General features: G+C 39.7%; 1 protein-coding gene across 2 annotated transcripts in view; it reads left to right on the top strand.

The window, feature by feature from the left end:
* The first annotated feature begins 894 nt into the window (after positions 1–894).
* The window catches only part of ESCO1 (establishment of sister chromatid cohesion N-acetyltransferase 1), a 36,206-nt gene continuing 22,338 nt past the window's right edge, over positions 895–14,762 (top strand). The window contains exons 1-7 of one of the 2 annotated variants that reach the window (XR_011337175.1): positions 895–950; positions 4,530–4,633; positions 4,831–5,029; positions 5,597–6,965; positions 7,616–7,727; positions 8,957–9,020; positions 11,294–11,408. Coding sequence is in view for 1 of the 2 variants with exons in the window: in XM_069853961.1 (XP_069710062.1) it covers positions 4,833–5,029; positions 5,597–6,965; positions 7,616–7,727; positions 8,957–9,020; positions 11,294–11,408 (1,857 nt within the window). In the remaining variant the exon portion in view is untranslated. The remainder of the gene's footprint in view (positions 951–4,529; positions 4,634–4,830; positions 5,030–5,596; positions 6,966–7,615; positions 7,728–8,956; positions 9,021–11,293; positions 11,409–14,762) is intronic. The other variant, XM_069853961.1, reaches the window with a different exon arrangement.

Raw genomic sequence — 14,762 nt, 5'->3', positions numbered from 1 at the left:
TGCTGCTGCAAACAGATACAGCTCTAACGCAGCTGGCTGATCACAAGCCAGCGGTGTGCCCAGGTGGCCAAGAAGTCCAGTAGCATGTTAGCTTGTATCACAAACGGTGTGGCCAGCAAGAGCAGTGAAGTCATCCTTTCACTGTACTCAGGCTGCACCTCAAATACTGTGTTCAGTTTTGGGCCCCTCGGTATAAGAAGGACATTTGACATGCTGGAGCAATGAAGCTGGTGAAGGGGCTGGAGAACAAGCCCTACGAGGAGCGGCTGAAAGAGCTGGGGTTGCTTAGTCTTGAGGAGGCTGAGGGGAGACCTTACTGCTCCCTGCAACTACCTGAAAGGAGGTTGTGGAGAGGAGGGAGCTGGGCTTTTCTCCCTCCCTCTTCTCACATTCTGCGGTGCCGGGATGTGAGCGGGGTTCTGTGGCTTTGCGGGAAGAGGAAAGGGAAGAGGAAAGGGAAGAGGAAGGGGAAAAGGGAAGGGGAAAACGGAAGCGGAAAGGGAAAAAGGAAGAGGAAGGGGAAAAGGGAATGAGGAAGGGAAAGGGGAAAGGGAAGGGAAGGGAAAAGTAAAGGAACGAGCTGCCCTCAGCACAGCCGCCCGCGCGCGCCTCCCCGCCTCTTCCCGCCCCGTCCAATCAATCGCGTCGCGTGCGCGCGCCACTCCCTCCTCCCCCACCCCTCCCCGCCTTCCTTCCATAGGGTGGCGGGCACCATTTCCCCCCAATCCCGCGGCGGCCGCCACTCCCCCTCCCGTCCCCTCCCTTCCCCTTCCCTTCCCCTTCCTCCCGTAGCCTCGCGCGGGCACCGCTCCCCCCCCCACCAGCTCCCCACCCAATCGCGTCGCGCGCGCCTCCGCCCCGCCCTCTCCCTCTCTCCCCCCTCGTCCCGCGCAGCTGGCGAGCCGGGCGAGGCGGGGCGGCTCGCGCTGCCGGCGCTGACACCGCGCGAGGTAAATCGGAGCGGGGGGGGCGGGTACTGAGGCGCTACGCGCGCTCCAATCCCCACACCCCCCCCCGCCATCCCGGCCCCGCGCGAGGACGCGGTCCCGTGATTCCCCCCGCATCGTCTCACGGGCCCGGGTCGGGCCTTGCGCCCCGCGATCACGCCCTGAGGAGCCCGGACCGGGCGGCGGCCCCCGGGACAACCCTGTGTCCGGTCCCGGAGGGTCCAGCGCTCGGGAGCCCCGGGATCCCCCGGCGTGGAGCTGTTGGAGCGGGCCCGGAGGAGGCCACGGGGGTGACGCGGGGGCTGGAGAAACTCTGCGGGGAGGGCGGGCTGGGAGAGCTGCGGGGTGCGGCCTGGGAGAGGGCAGGCTCCGGGGAGACCTCAGAGCGGCCTCCCGGGACCTGGGGGATCGCAGGAAAGCTGGGGAGGGGCTTTTGACAAGGGCATGGCTTGAAATTTGAAGGGGGAACATTTAGCCCCATCCCTGGAAGTGTCCGGGGCTGGGTTGGATGGGGCCTGGGGCAGCCTGGGCTGGTGGGATGTCCCTGCCCGTGGCAGCAGGGGTGGAACTGGATGATCTTTAAGGTCCCTTCCAACCCATACTATTCTACTCTTCTACGATTTGTATTAGAAATTAGGAAGAAATTCTTCACGATGAGGGTGGTGAGGCCCTGGCACAGGTTGCCCAGGGAAGGTGTGGATGCCCCATCCCTGGAAGTGTCCAAGGCCAGGTTGGATGGGGCCTTGGGCAGCCTGACCTAGCAGGGTGTGTACCTGCCTATGGCAGGGGAGTTGGAACTGGGTGGTTTTTAAGGTCTCTTCCAACCCAAACCATTCTATGATCCCTCCTCTTGAAGGGCTGTCACAGCAGGGGCCGGTGACACAGGGAGGCCACACTTGGAGGCCACTCTGTTGTGTTTGAGGTCTCAGGTTGCTGTGAAGGCTGCGAAGTTCTGTCCTAGCAGTCTGCAGGGAGGGAGGGAGGCTTGTCTTTGAGAACCCAGTGCCCTGTCAAGAAGCCAGGTCCCCAGGCCCTGCTGAGCCCAAGGGCTCGCCCCTGCTTTGGGATCTCAAGAGTGTAGGAGTTGTATGCGTCTGTTTAGGTCAGGAACCAGTTTTTGCCATTGAGAGTCTGCCAAAGAAACATTTCTGTTGCAGAACTATATAATTTTTCAAACCTTAGGTAATCTGATGTTAAATTTGAGAGGTTTTAAGGTCAAACAGGAACTTTTACGTTACCAGTTGTGTAACATGAACGTGTTACTTTCATTTTGTTATAACTACAGTAAGCATTCTACTACTGGCAAATGCACATCTTTCTCTAACGATTTGGGAGATAATTACATTAAGCTCAATTTAATAATTATTCGTTATCAAAAGGCAAAAGTAAAGGGTTTGAATTTTCCTTTTCTTTCAGACTCTAAACTGTCCTTAACCCCAGTTTTATTTATGAATTGTATGAAGACACTTAAAACCATGCCAGACTGGTAATGCTCAAATTCCAGACACCAGAGCTGTCTTCTGACTTTCTCTTTTAAATAAACTGCATGAACAGCAACTTGTAATTGAGAAAGAATTAAAAAACATACCCAGGGAAGAACTCTCTAATAGCACTTTTTGTAGTGCTATTTCCATGTCTCTTCCTGAATCGCCTCCCACCTCTACTTCTTGCACCAAAACCTATGATAATCGTGTAGTTTGTTCTTGTACTTCTGTGTCTCCACTGCCTTCCATAATCTGGCTTTTACCAGAGGGCACGACTTCAGGGCAGAAGCTGACAATTCTGGAATGTCTGGAAAAGTCCTTGCTGTGCTGTGCAAAATACTAGTAGGAAAGAAATTAGCTAGTTCTCTTTGTGGGAGGAGAGTGTGTTTCTAAGTGTCCTGAGAAGGAATACTGGTGTGGGAAGGGTTATGTTTTCTGGTTTGTACTTAAAAGTCCTTCTTGACTGTGCCGTGTCATGTGGCTGAGAGTGACAGTGATGTCTGTATGTGGCTGGCAAAACCCCAAGAAGGTCTAGGTGTATATAGTACATGTCATGGTGTTCTCAGATTCTGAGTCAGTGGTGCGCTCTAAGTTAAGAGAATATAAGACTGGGGACTTGGCAACTGCAGCGGGGTTTTTTTCAGTGCAGGTGTCTGTACTGCAGCTCTGACTGATAACCTTTGACTGGTAGAAACCCGTAGACTTGCTAAGTGTCACGGAGCTCATGAACTACTAGGAAGTAAGACATGAATTCCGTTACCTGCTCCTTAGGGAGAGACATGGAAATAGCACTACAAAAAATGCTATTAGAGATTTCTTCCCTGGGTAAGTTTTTTTCAATTCTCTCTCAAATATGAGTCCCTGGTCACACAGCTTCTTTAAAAGAGAAAGTCAGAAGACAACGCTGGTGTTTGGAATTTGAGCATTATCAGTTGGGAGTGGTTCAAAGTGTCTTCATAAAAGAATGGATAAATAAATCTGGGGTTAAGGACAATTTTAAATCTGAAAGAAAAGGAAAAGTCCAACTCTTTACTTTTGCCTTTTGATAATGAATAATTATTAAATTGAGCTTAGTGTAATTATCTTTCAAATTGTTAGAGAAAGATGTGTGTTTGCCAGTACTGGAAAACTTATTGTAGTTGTAATGAAAGGAAAGCAACTGGTCTGTGTTACACAAGTGGTGACTTAAAGTTCCTGTTTGACCTTAACATCTATCCGATTTAACATCAGATTAGTTAAAGCTTGAAAAGTAATGTAATTTTGTTACAGAAATATTTCTTTGTCAGTCTGCAAGTGGCAAAAATTAATTCTGAAGTGCTGAAACGGAAGTTCTGGGTGCCGAGTCTTCCAGTAAACTCAGTTTGTAAAAGCTATTAGTGAAATTTTGCTGAACAGTTTTTAGTTATACCGTAATACAAATACAGATTCTTTGAGTAAAAGAACTTAAAAGAAGCTACAAATAGATGTGAAAAGTATGATCAAACAGATCTGTGGAGACTGAAGATCTCTGCTAGTTTTCAGACTATCGTGCAGATTAACTGCTGCATAGTTAACATTGGTTTTATTCTCTGAAATCGTCTTCTTTAACTGTCTAGGGCAAATGTCTCAAATGAGGCTACTTTCTAGGTTTTCTGTCACTGATATGTAGCTTGTCATGTTAGAGGGAACAGTTACAGGTGATTGCTGATGTCTGTGAAGTTCTGTAGCAGCCACAAAAGAGTAGAGTCTAATGGATTTATTCACTGTTGCTGTGGTGCACAGAATTGACTGCAGGCTCTTTTTTTTTTCGGGCTATGAAAGAGAGCAGCCTACTGTTTTCTGCAAAAATGTGAAAAGGTGGGAAAATACCTTTCCAAGGTGCTATATCTGATACCTGTCAAATGATGAAAGGATAATGTTGAAGACAGCAAAATGCCAAAAATTGTTGAATATGGAAATAAAATTTGTAGGCTATTTTTTTTCTTTGTAAACTGATTATCGAAGAGGCTTTAAAGCTAAGCATTGTGTGTAGGGATGGAAGAGGGTGCAAATGCCAAATTCAGTCTGACAAGAAAGTTAATAAAGTACTTACCAGATGAATGTTCTGTGTTCTTCATAGGTGGCATGAAACGTCCCATTCATAACCGTATCCATAAGGAATGCTCTTGGAACACCCTGATAAGTTGCTTTGGCCTGAACATCGATTGCTTCTTGTAAAAACCTGTAAGTAAAATAAATGTTATTTGATTTGAGATTGGTTTGATGGTTTGCTTTCTGTTAGCATGATCTGCCTGTATAAGGAAAAGTGAATATCATTTACCTTGTTTTGTGAAACAGGCAAATTTTTGTTACATTAACTGATGCTGTAAAAACAGTTGATAAAGACTCTGAAAAGCTGAATTGATTATTGTGTTTTACAGAAATGGCAGCTCAGAAAAGGAAATCTGTGTTAGTAGAGCCTTCTGCTAAACGTCCAAAGCTGGACAAGAACAGCAAACTTTCATCGTCAAAGAAGGAAAAAGAGGTGTCAGATACAAAACATGTCTCAAATAAATCAAAGCCTAATCAGTGTGCTGTGCAAGAAAAAACTGTACTCAAAACCTCTGTCAAATCAAACAGGTTGGTAACAAAAAAATAAGTAATTGTTCTAGGTTATCTTCCTGGACTAAATTAGTGCAGAAACCATCTAAGCAGAATGAATTTGAGTTAAAGATACAGCTAAACAGTTAATAGCGCTAGTGGTAAGATCAGCCTTAAATCATTAAATACAATATCTGCTGCATGATCTTTCTCTGGAATTGTGTTAGTGTCTTGAAATTCAGATAGACTTCCTTGAGAAAGGTTTCTGAAACGAAAATACATCTAATGCTGTATGAACTAATACTTAATTTGAAAGTCACAACTGCCAATAATTAAAAACTGCTAGAGGTGTTAAAAAGCATTCATCTCGGGTTCATAGTTCAGTGTTGCCATGCATAAAAACCATTAAGTACTGCTCTGAAGAGGTGGAAGTGAAGTATTTTTAGAACAATTCTAGAGAAAGTTATTCTAAAAATATGCAGTGTGTAAGAGCTAGTGTTTAAAAAAAAAATGAATAAAAGAGGCAGAGGTTAGAAGGAGTGAGAAATGTCTTATGACAAAATCTGCTTTCCGGATGCTGAAAAAATAATTATTTGAACCTTTCAGTGACAGCACCAGTGAACCTGAACTAGGAACACGCATGACTACAAGATCATCAGCATTAAACCTGAATAATAAACCAGCACCCGACAGGAATGTCCAACAGCAGTCTAAATCTACAAAAAATAAGGAGGTATGCCAGAAAAAATCCGTGCAAGAAATTCCTAAGTCAAAATGCGTAATTGCAGCAAATGAGCCAGTAATGAGGAGATCACAGAGACTGCAGCAGTTAACACAAGTACCTGTACCAGCAAGATCCCTGCGCAGCAGAGATGTTATAGAAGAGAAAGCTTTGGAAGTTAAACAAAGCAGCCAGCCAAAAAAGAACACTCACAGTGTTGCAACAAAAGTAGTTAAATCTACTGGAGAGAAAACAGAACAGAAAACCACAAAAGTAAAGCCAAACAGTACAAATAAGGATAAAGAAATACATGTAGAAGTGACCAGCTCTGTGAAAGAGAGAAAAAAACCAGACAATAAAAACAGTAATTCCAACAGCCTTCAACACGACCTTCAAGGGTCATTGTTATGTCCTGGTGAGAATCTTGAGGAAGTTAAGAAAGACCAAGCGGACCCTGAAGCTTCTATTTCTAGCAACACAAAGAAAGTGGAAACTGATTCTCTTAAGCCCAGTTCTAAGACAATAACTAAGGAAAAGCAACAAGCACTTCAGAATGTGAAAAGCAGTAAAAAACCAAAAAAGATTTCACAGCCATCTGTAAGTGAAGGAAATGCAGCTGATCAGACAGAGAATGATGCGAAATCCAAAAGGGTGAGCATCCTTGAACTTTGTGAAGAAATTGCAGGTGAGATCGAGTCAGATACAGTAGAGGTGAAAAAAGATTCTCCTGTTGCCGAGTGTAGAAAAACAGAAGAAAAGTGTGCCGAAGTAGAGCTTCAACAAAGTGAAATGCTTACGCAGAAAGAACCCAGTCAAAGTACTCAATGCAAACGTTTCTTCCCTAGCAAAAAAGGAATGCCTGTCAAATGCACTCTGAATGGTAGAAATAACTCCTCAAACAAAAACTCTAAATGGACTAAAATTAAATTACTGAAAGCTAGTAACATGAAGCAAAGTAACTTAAATTCTGCAAATGCCCCCAAGCTTTCTTTGTTAAAAGATTACCCTGAAGTTTCAGAGGCAAGTCAAGGAGCTACAGAAGCAGAGCTTTCAAAGGCACAAGGCAAGCTGTCGATAACAGGACTCTCTGAGAATGAAAGCGCAAGTTGCGCGCAGGAGAGACCAGATCCTTCATCTGAGAGAGCTGGAGCTAAAGAAGTGACGTTAGAAATAAAACAGCCCACAAAGAGAGGTGCAGAAAATGGTTTGTTACGTAATTTGACAAAACATTTATGTGAGCCAAGACCAGATGAGGTAAGCCATTTTAATTATGGTGTATGGTGGGAGGGTGTTCCAAATCTGTTCTGTTTTCTGAGAATGCCAGACTCAGAAAGCTTGTTTTAACAATGGATTTATTTTACGGTATCTTAAAATTTTCATGTGCATTAAAGATCATTTACTGGTGCATTGCTATAGACAGGATGATAGTAAGATGGAAAATGAATCTGTTCCACCCTTGTAGGTTCTGTCATTAACTAAACATCGACTGGTAAAATTTCCTGCTGGACCCAGAGGTTGTACAGATTCATACAGACACTTTTTGATGACTTAGGCTTGCATAGCCATTCTGTTCTGAAAACGTGTATTAAAAGAAAAGAGAGGGGAGAGAAGTGTTCTCTACCTGAATAAGCTTCCAGTAAAATTTAATATTTTAAGGACAAAGGTGTTCTGTGGGAAGTATTTTACAAGCTTATATATAAAACAAAAAAGATTTTTTGCAAAATAAATACCGCAGGCTTCAGTGTGGACTGGGTAATCGAATGTGTTTTGTTTGCTTAAACAAATGTAGGAATTGGAAAGCTAGTACAATATTCCAGATATTATTACTTAGTTAATTTGGTGATTTTGATAGGTTAAAGGCATGAAATACCTCTTTGGTTTTCTTAATATTTTTTTGTGTTTAGAGCTTTCGATTACATTTGGAATCAAGTCCAGAAAGTTCTCCAGTAAAGAGTGTTGCAGCTCCTAAACCACAAAAACAGTTGAAAAAAGAACCAGGAGAAACTGAACCTCAAGGTAACTGTTTACTACTATTTTTTCCACTAATACTGACCAGTTATATGGGAAGCACAAGTCTTCCTTTCTGAGGAGTGCTTGACAGAATAAGGTATGGTTGATGCAGAACTAAACTTCTGGGGTTGGAGCTGTTCACCAGGGTGTTTGTACTTCTTTGTGTGTCACACTGATGGCCATTTCAGTAGCAGTGAATGTCGTTTAATCTCTGGGCTGTGTACTGGGAGAGAGAGGTGTCTGTTTTTCTACCCAGATTAATTTTTAGTGTGTCTTTTTACTTAATGCAGGAATATTTTATTGCTTAAATATGTAGCACTTGAGTAAAAGTGAAGTGGCAACTTTTAAAATAAACAAAAAACCTCTTGGCTCTGTTTCTGTTAGGGATTCTCTGTTGGTTACTGCTTCCTTTGAATAAGTATCTGCCTTTCTTTCTCCTAAATTGCTCTACGTGATCTTGACCAAGTTATTAATTGAGCAATCACTCTCCTGTTTTTATTACATAGTCTTCATTTATCAGCCTGTGAATGTAGTTTCTCAAACCTTGTGATGAGTGTGATGGGAATGTTTTGACTGGAGTACATTTGACTAAGAAATACTGTCAGTGGGTCACTAACGTATCTTTTAATTAACTCACCTCTTAATGTTTTATCCTTTAGGGCTTGCATTTTTGCTTTGTTGGGGCTTTGGGTTGGGTTTGACATTGTATTTTTTTTAATCTGAACCTGATTTTGAGTGCACTGTTTAATTATTTATCTTGACTAAATAGGGCTTCTTTTTCCTGCCATTGTGGAGTATTTTTGAAGGGTAAAATACTCTGACTCTTGTACTATTAGAGATATTTGTTCTTTTTTGTTCCCTGTTCTTGATTGTTTCTTTTCCTTAAGTGTTACTGAACACACCTCGTGTGGGGGGCATACTCAACAGAGAGCTGTTTATATTAGTGTTTGTACAAATAGATTTTAACTCCTATATGGTTTTACTACTGGACTTGTTTAGCTGCTGGCAAACTGCTCTGCAGAACTGCTGTGGAAATGCTGAAAAAAACTGCATATTTTTTTAAGTATGTGTGGGGGAGCATCTGAATACTGCCTCAGGGTTGCATCTTTTCTTATTGGCCATGAACAAATTGCAACATCGCCTTGAATATTTTTTCACAAATCTCTATTTGTGTAGGTCATGTTTCCTTTGCAATGAAAAATTATAATGGAGTTGTAATCTTTGATTAATTGTAGGCTTGGCTCCCAAGCAGTTGGTGCATACTTCATTAACAAATCAAACTTCTGAAACTGAGAACAGGTATGGCATTTCATATATTATGAAATCAAAGTAACCTTTATAGAGTTATGTGAGGTTTTATTATTTGTCTGTTGTCTCGCAGCCCAAACTTTCAGTTTCAAATAAGTTACTTGTTGTTACTTGTCTTTATAAAGAAACCTTTAATTTTACCCAGTTATTAAGGGATGTTTTTATTTTGTTAAGAAAATTAAGCAAGATATTTGTAACAGATACTTGTAATTTAAAATTAATTTTAAAGTGGTTTAACAGACTTGGGAAGACATTTCTAATGGTCTCCTCCTCAAATCTGATGATAACAAGATAGCGTAGGAAGGATTTACCACATGATTTTCTCTTCCTGAATTACTCCACTGAATTCTGGAAGAGTTTTCTAGTCCATAAATTATGGGAGTTTTGCATATATTAAATCTGTTTAGGTGGTGAGGGGGGATTTAATTTGGGATTTTTTTGTGACTGCAGTGAAATGAAGGTGTTGGCTGCTATATAAGAAAATGATTGCTGTGCTTGCTGCTAACTAAATTGTTCTTCCTAATAACAGTTCAAGTTATGTTTTATCCTTGGTCATGTTGACTATTGCCGATTTTGAACAGTTGTGACATAAGCTGTAGTTTTGGCCAATTACAAACTAAAGGCAGTAATTTCTTGGTACCTGGTATCTTGAACAGCACAGTGGTTAGTGTATTTGTACTGTTTTCTTTATTCATAATGGAGGCAAGAAGGAATTATGCAGTTCATTTTCAGTAACTCTGTCTGAGGACAGATTAGCAGTTCTGACTAACCAACTCTTTTGTACATGTTGAAAAACTCTGATATGTGGAATTTCACAGCAGAAGGATGGTAAGGTAGATGTAAAATGAGTTGAATTTATATCTTCATGTTTTTCAATAAATATTAAACTAACTTTGATTTTTCGTGTCTTTGTTCTTGATTGCCAAACACCTTTATGGCATCTGCTCAAGTTTATTAACTTTATTAGCTGAATAAGTCCATACTGCATTACAATTATTTGGATATGTATTTTTCTGGTGGGAGCTTTCTTACCCTGTTTTCCTTACGCTATCCAAGAATTAAGCCATCATTCTTTCTCCTGGTCCCCCTGCTATAATGTAGGGTAATGTGCACATCTACAGCATAGATCTCTTTAGGGCTTTGTAAGAAAAGTTTGCAGTAGGAAAAGGCAAACCTTGAAGTAGCTACTTAATGCAAATTTTGGGGCACATGACAGAAATAAAAAAATTGGTTCTGATATAGCACAAAAAATACTGCTTTAAAAATGTCTGGCAAGAGTTTTTATCTTTTAAAAAGCTCACTGAATTAATCTGCTACATGTGCTATGGCAGCTGCTACAATTAAGTGTTTGGCCCTTTCCTGAGTTTGCTCAGAAACAGAAAATATGTAGATACCTAGCACAAATAAGAGTATTTTTGTGTGTTTTGCTTTTATGATCTCCACAAGTTTTATTCAAACCTAGAATTAATATTATTTTTCCCTGAATATAGTAGCAAGTTCGTAGAGTAATTTTATTGTTCATACCTTATAGTGCTCTCCAGTGTTTCTTTTCAGTCATAGAGTCATAGAACTGCTTGATTGGAAAAGGCCTTTGAGATCATCAAGTCCAACCATACCTATCCACTATTAAATCATATCCTTGAGCACCTCATCTGCCTGTCTTTAAATACCTCCAGGGATGGGGGCTCAACCCCAAGTCATGACTAGGGGAAATGTAAACTGAGACAGAGAGATTCCATCCGTGTATTCCTCAGGCCTTTTTCTCCCTCCCTTCACTGCCAGCCACTAGAAGGGAATGAGTTTGAGTTGGATTTGAGAAATTTGATGCCTGTTTTATGTTGCGCACTTATATTAATGGGGATGTTTAGATGGTCTGCTTTAGCAGCCTGATGTGTGATACCTAAAACTAGAAACTTAAACCTCACACAGGAAATACACAGCGTTAGGCACCATCAGTCTTTGAAATGCCGGTGTTAATGAGTGTGACTGACCTACCCTGCTTGATAATAAATTTAATATTTTTATAAACTAAAAAAAAAATCTTGTGATTGGGCTAGTCACAAACTATGTTTTGTGATTAATCCCTCTATTTCCTTATTTTTCCATTTGAATTACAAATGAAAATATGTAGGACTGTTTTGGGTAATTAACTTGAATTTGCATCTTGTTAAAGTTTAGTTGTAAGAATTACAACGGCTTTGAGTATTTAGGATGATGTGTATAGGCAGTTCCTTTTTTAACATTAAATACATTTATATTTCAAGGGTTCCATTGCCAAATCCTTCATTAGCATCAAAATGCAGTAACTTCCTACCATCTGAAGAACACATTCAGAAGCTAAAAGAAGCAGGAAAGGATGGAGATAAGCAGCTGATCATAGTAAGTAATACCCTTTTAGTAAAGTTTACAGCTTCTCAAAGAAATTCCTTCTGAATTTGCAGTGCTGTGTTTTTATGAACCTGTCTGAAAATCATTAATATATGCTAGTGTTGCCATTGCACATGATTTCTAAAAGTAGAACCTGTACTGGATTCTTATTCTGTGTTGATGGAAAAACAGTGGCAGGCATACTTAACGTGATTCTTATTAAAACAAATTCCGACATTTTGTAATGTGTTAGTAGAATGGCTGTTCTGTATAAATAGAGTTTTTTCAGGGAGAGTGAATTTACCTTTACTTATGTGCAAGATCTCAGTTTCTTAAAATTTTAGAGTTATAGGGGGAGGCACATCTGGCAGACTGGGTGCAAGAATAATATCAACATTTTTATTCCTGCAGCATTCCAGTGTCCATTGCTCCAAGACACACTTAAAGATTTTCTTGTGGATGCACTCATTTTCACCATAATTAAGGAACACTACTAACTTGATTATTTATTCTTACCCTTTTTGCTATTAGATACCAGATACAGGTATCTCTCTTAAAACAGGACAGTACATAGTGAGAAGGAAGAGTGACACGCATTCATCTTTGTCTTGTAGAATCACGCAACTTGATAGTGAAACAGTGGGAGTTTTTGGTTGTGTTATGTTTTGGTTTTAGTAATGCACACATCTGATAATCCTTGAGAAATGAAAGGCTGGATCTTGGAATCTCCAGAGGGAGAGGAATCCAGGCTTTTAGGAAGGAGGACTCTGTAGTAAGGTGCTTATGAAATTACCCCTCTCGCATATATAACTGGTGCTCTTGCTAAATTGCAATTTTCTCATGTAATACATGGATTATACACCCAAAAATATTAACTAAAATGAATTCTGAACATTCAATAAACATATCCATATGTTTAAGAGGTATTTCAGCTATTGCCTCTTTGAAACTTATTGTAACAGCAGAGTTAAAATGCATGATTAGATAGCTGAACTGTATTAAAAGGACTATGAGAATATTCCTTTTCATTTCAGTAAAGCTAATTTAATTTTTGCTTGTACAGTAATAGAACTTGACTGAAGAGTTGCTAGGATCTTTGACAAGAAGAAATATGTAACTCTAAGCTGAGCTGCTGGAGAGAGGTGGTGTAGCTCTCCTCTACAGTATTCGTACAAGATTTTTTGCAAGTTACTGACTGTGCTGGTAGTACTTGTTTTCAGCCCAAATTAGGAGTGTAATATTTTTTTCCCTTAGATCTTCAACGTTAGAAGTTTTAAGTTATTTACCTAGCAGAATTTTAGAGTATAAGGAATGGGTCATCAGTGAAGAAAAATGGGGGAAAATGGGAGACATGTAGTTTTGTTTCCAGCATGTATTTCTGGAAAATGGAAATGAGCACTGTATTTCATTTTTAAGTGTGAAAGTAACAGCTTCCTAATATCTAATATATTTCAGCACTTTATACAGATCTAATTCACTTTGATCTCGTTTAGTTCAGAGTAGGCTTTTTATTCTGTTGAAAGGGTGTTTTGGTAATGCCTGAAGATCACTTTACGAAGTAAGCATTAGGTAAGGTATTGCCCTGCTGTTCTTTTACCTGGGGGGAAACTGCTTTTAGCATTGTCAAAACAGATAGAGGAACCCAAATATTTGTTAAGCCATTTTGTAAAATACGCTCCTTGACATTAGTTACTGAGGAGAGAAGATATTGTTATGTCTAGAATGGCTTGTGCTAGAGTCTGAAGGAGAAAAATTGCTAAATTGACTTCTACATTACCAGACTTTGCTCAGTACTCAAAAGATTGGGGATTAAATGCATGTAACAAAATAAGCTACATTTTGTGATTAATAATTTTGTTTGCAAAACCATGGTGGGTTTCTTAAAGGTGGATTCTGAATGACTGGACTTTTTGCTGTTGTTCTGTTAAGGGAATGTTTTCAAAGGTGTTTATGTACTTCTGTAATGATTCTCTGAGCACAGAAAAAAAGATTTATTTGGTTTTAAAGCTATTGAGGTTGAAATTTGTCATATATGGAGAGCAGTGTTACTACACTCAGTCAAATTGCTTAAATTAGCATTTATAGTGTCAGTAAAAAATTTTATAGTTAATAGCTAAAAATCATTTTTATATCAAGTTTTTGGCATGTATATTAAGAGAAGTGGTTTCATTATCCTTCTTTACCTTGAGCAAAGTTGGGAAGTCATGCTTTTATTCTTAGCAAGGAACATCTAACTTGTACTTTGTCATACTTTTTAAAAAAATTAAATGCCCAGAAGGTGCAATTTTGGGTTCTCTACTGTGCGATCTGATTCTTTTGGAGATCTGTCAAGCCAGTCTATCTTAATGTATGTACAGACTCCTTTATTTCTTTCTGTAACCGAAGCAGAAAAACTAGTTTGGCATAGGTTGACTCACCACGTGATACACTGTTTTGTTGGGTTTTTTAGCTACTGTTTTTTCCTAATCTTTTATATTTAAGTTTGATGTCTGTCCTTTTAATTGTCTTTACAGTATCTCAGGCTCAGAGCCTGGGACATAATAAATACTGTCGGTATGTTCTAACCTTTTCATTTCCTGAATTATATTTAGAGGACTGTTAGGGTAAAACTAGTCTTTCCACGAAGATGCATCTTGCCTTTTTTATGTCCCATATGATTGCTGTAAGGAATAGATTAATCTTCTATTTTTCTTAAGTAATATAATTTTTAACAAGATTAGGGCTATTTGACTATAACAGAAGTAAAATAGTCCAACTAGCTTGTAAAATAAATATTTATTAGCTGTACTTGCACCATTCTTTTTGGTACACATCATCTAGTTATCCGAGCAACTTTCAAACATAAAATGATCCTCATTTTGTAGAGGTGCAACTCAGAAAAAAGATGACTTATTTCTGTTTAATCCTGATTTGCTTCCTGTTGCACATCTTAAAAAGCAGCAAGTCTCTTCAGAGCGTAGAACTTCAGCTGAAAACAAGGCATCTAATGTGCAACAAACTTTGTAAAACAGTGACAGGACACAGTGGTGTTCAAAATGGTGTGCGATGATTTAGGTTCAGACTGAGGACAGTATGATCTTTTTCACTGGAGGGGAGAATTAAGATGAGGCTAAAAATATCTTATGTTTTAAATCCATTATTTGGTGTTTAAAGAAATAGTCTGTTGTGATATTTGTGAACTGTACCCTCTTATGCTTCATTTAAATGCTCAGTTGGTAGGTTGACAGGTTATATGGAGCTCCATATTGGAATAGAGTAATGCACTAAAGTTATTCTTAACTTTCCAAGTACTTAAATCTGATGTGAAAATATGAGAACTTGAGTATGAAATAATCTGTTCCTTTGACTCTGAAATGGCAAGAAATA

The sequence above is a fragment of the Phaenicophaeus curvirostris genome, chromosome 3 (genome assembly GCF_032191515.1).
Source record: "Phaenicophaeus curvirostris isolate KB17595 chromosome 3, BPBGC_Pcur_1.0, whole genome shotgun sequence".
Taxonomy (NCBI): Eukaryota; Metazoa; Chordata; class Aves; order Cuculiformes; family Cuculidae; genus Phaenicophaeus; species Phaenicophaeus curvirostris.
The sequence above is the reverse complement of the archived record's forward strand: the minus strand, read 5'-3'. Positions and strand labels throughout refer to the sequence as shown.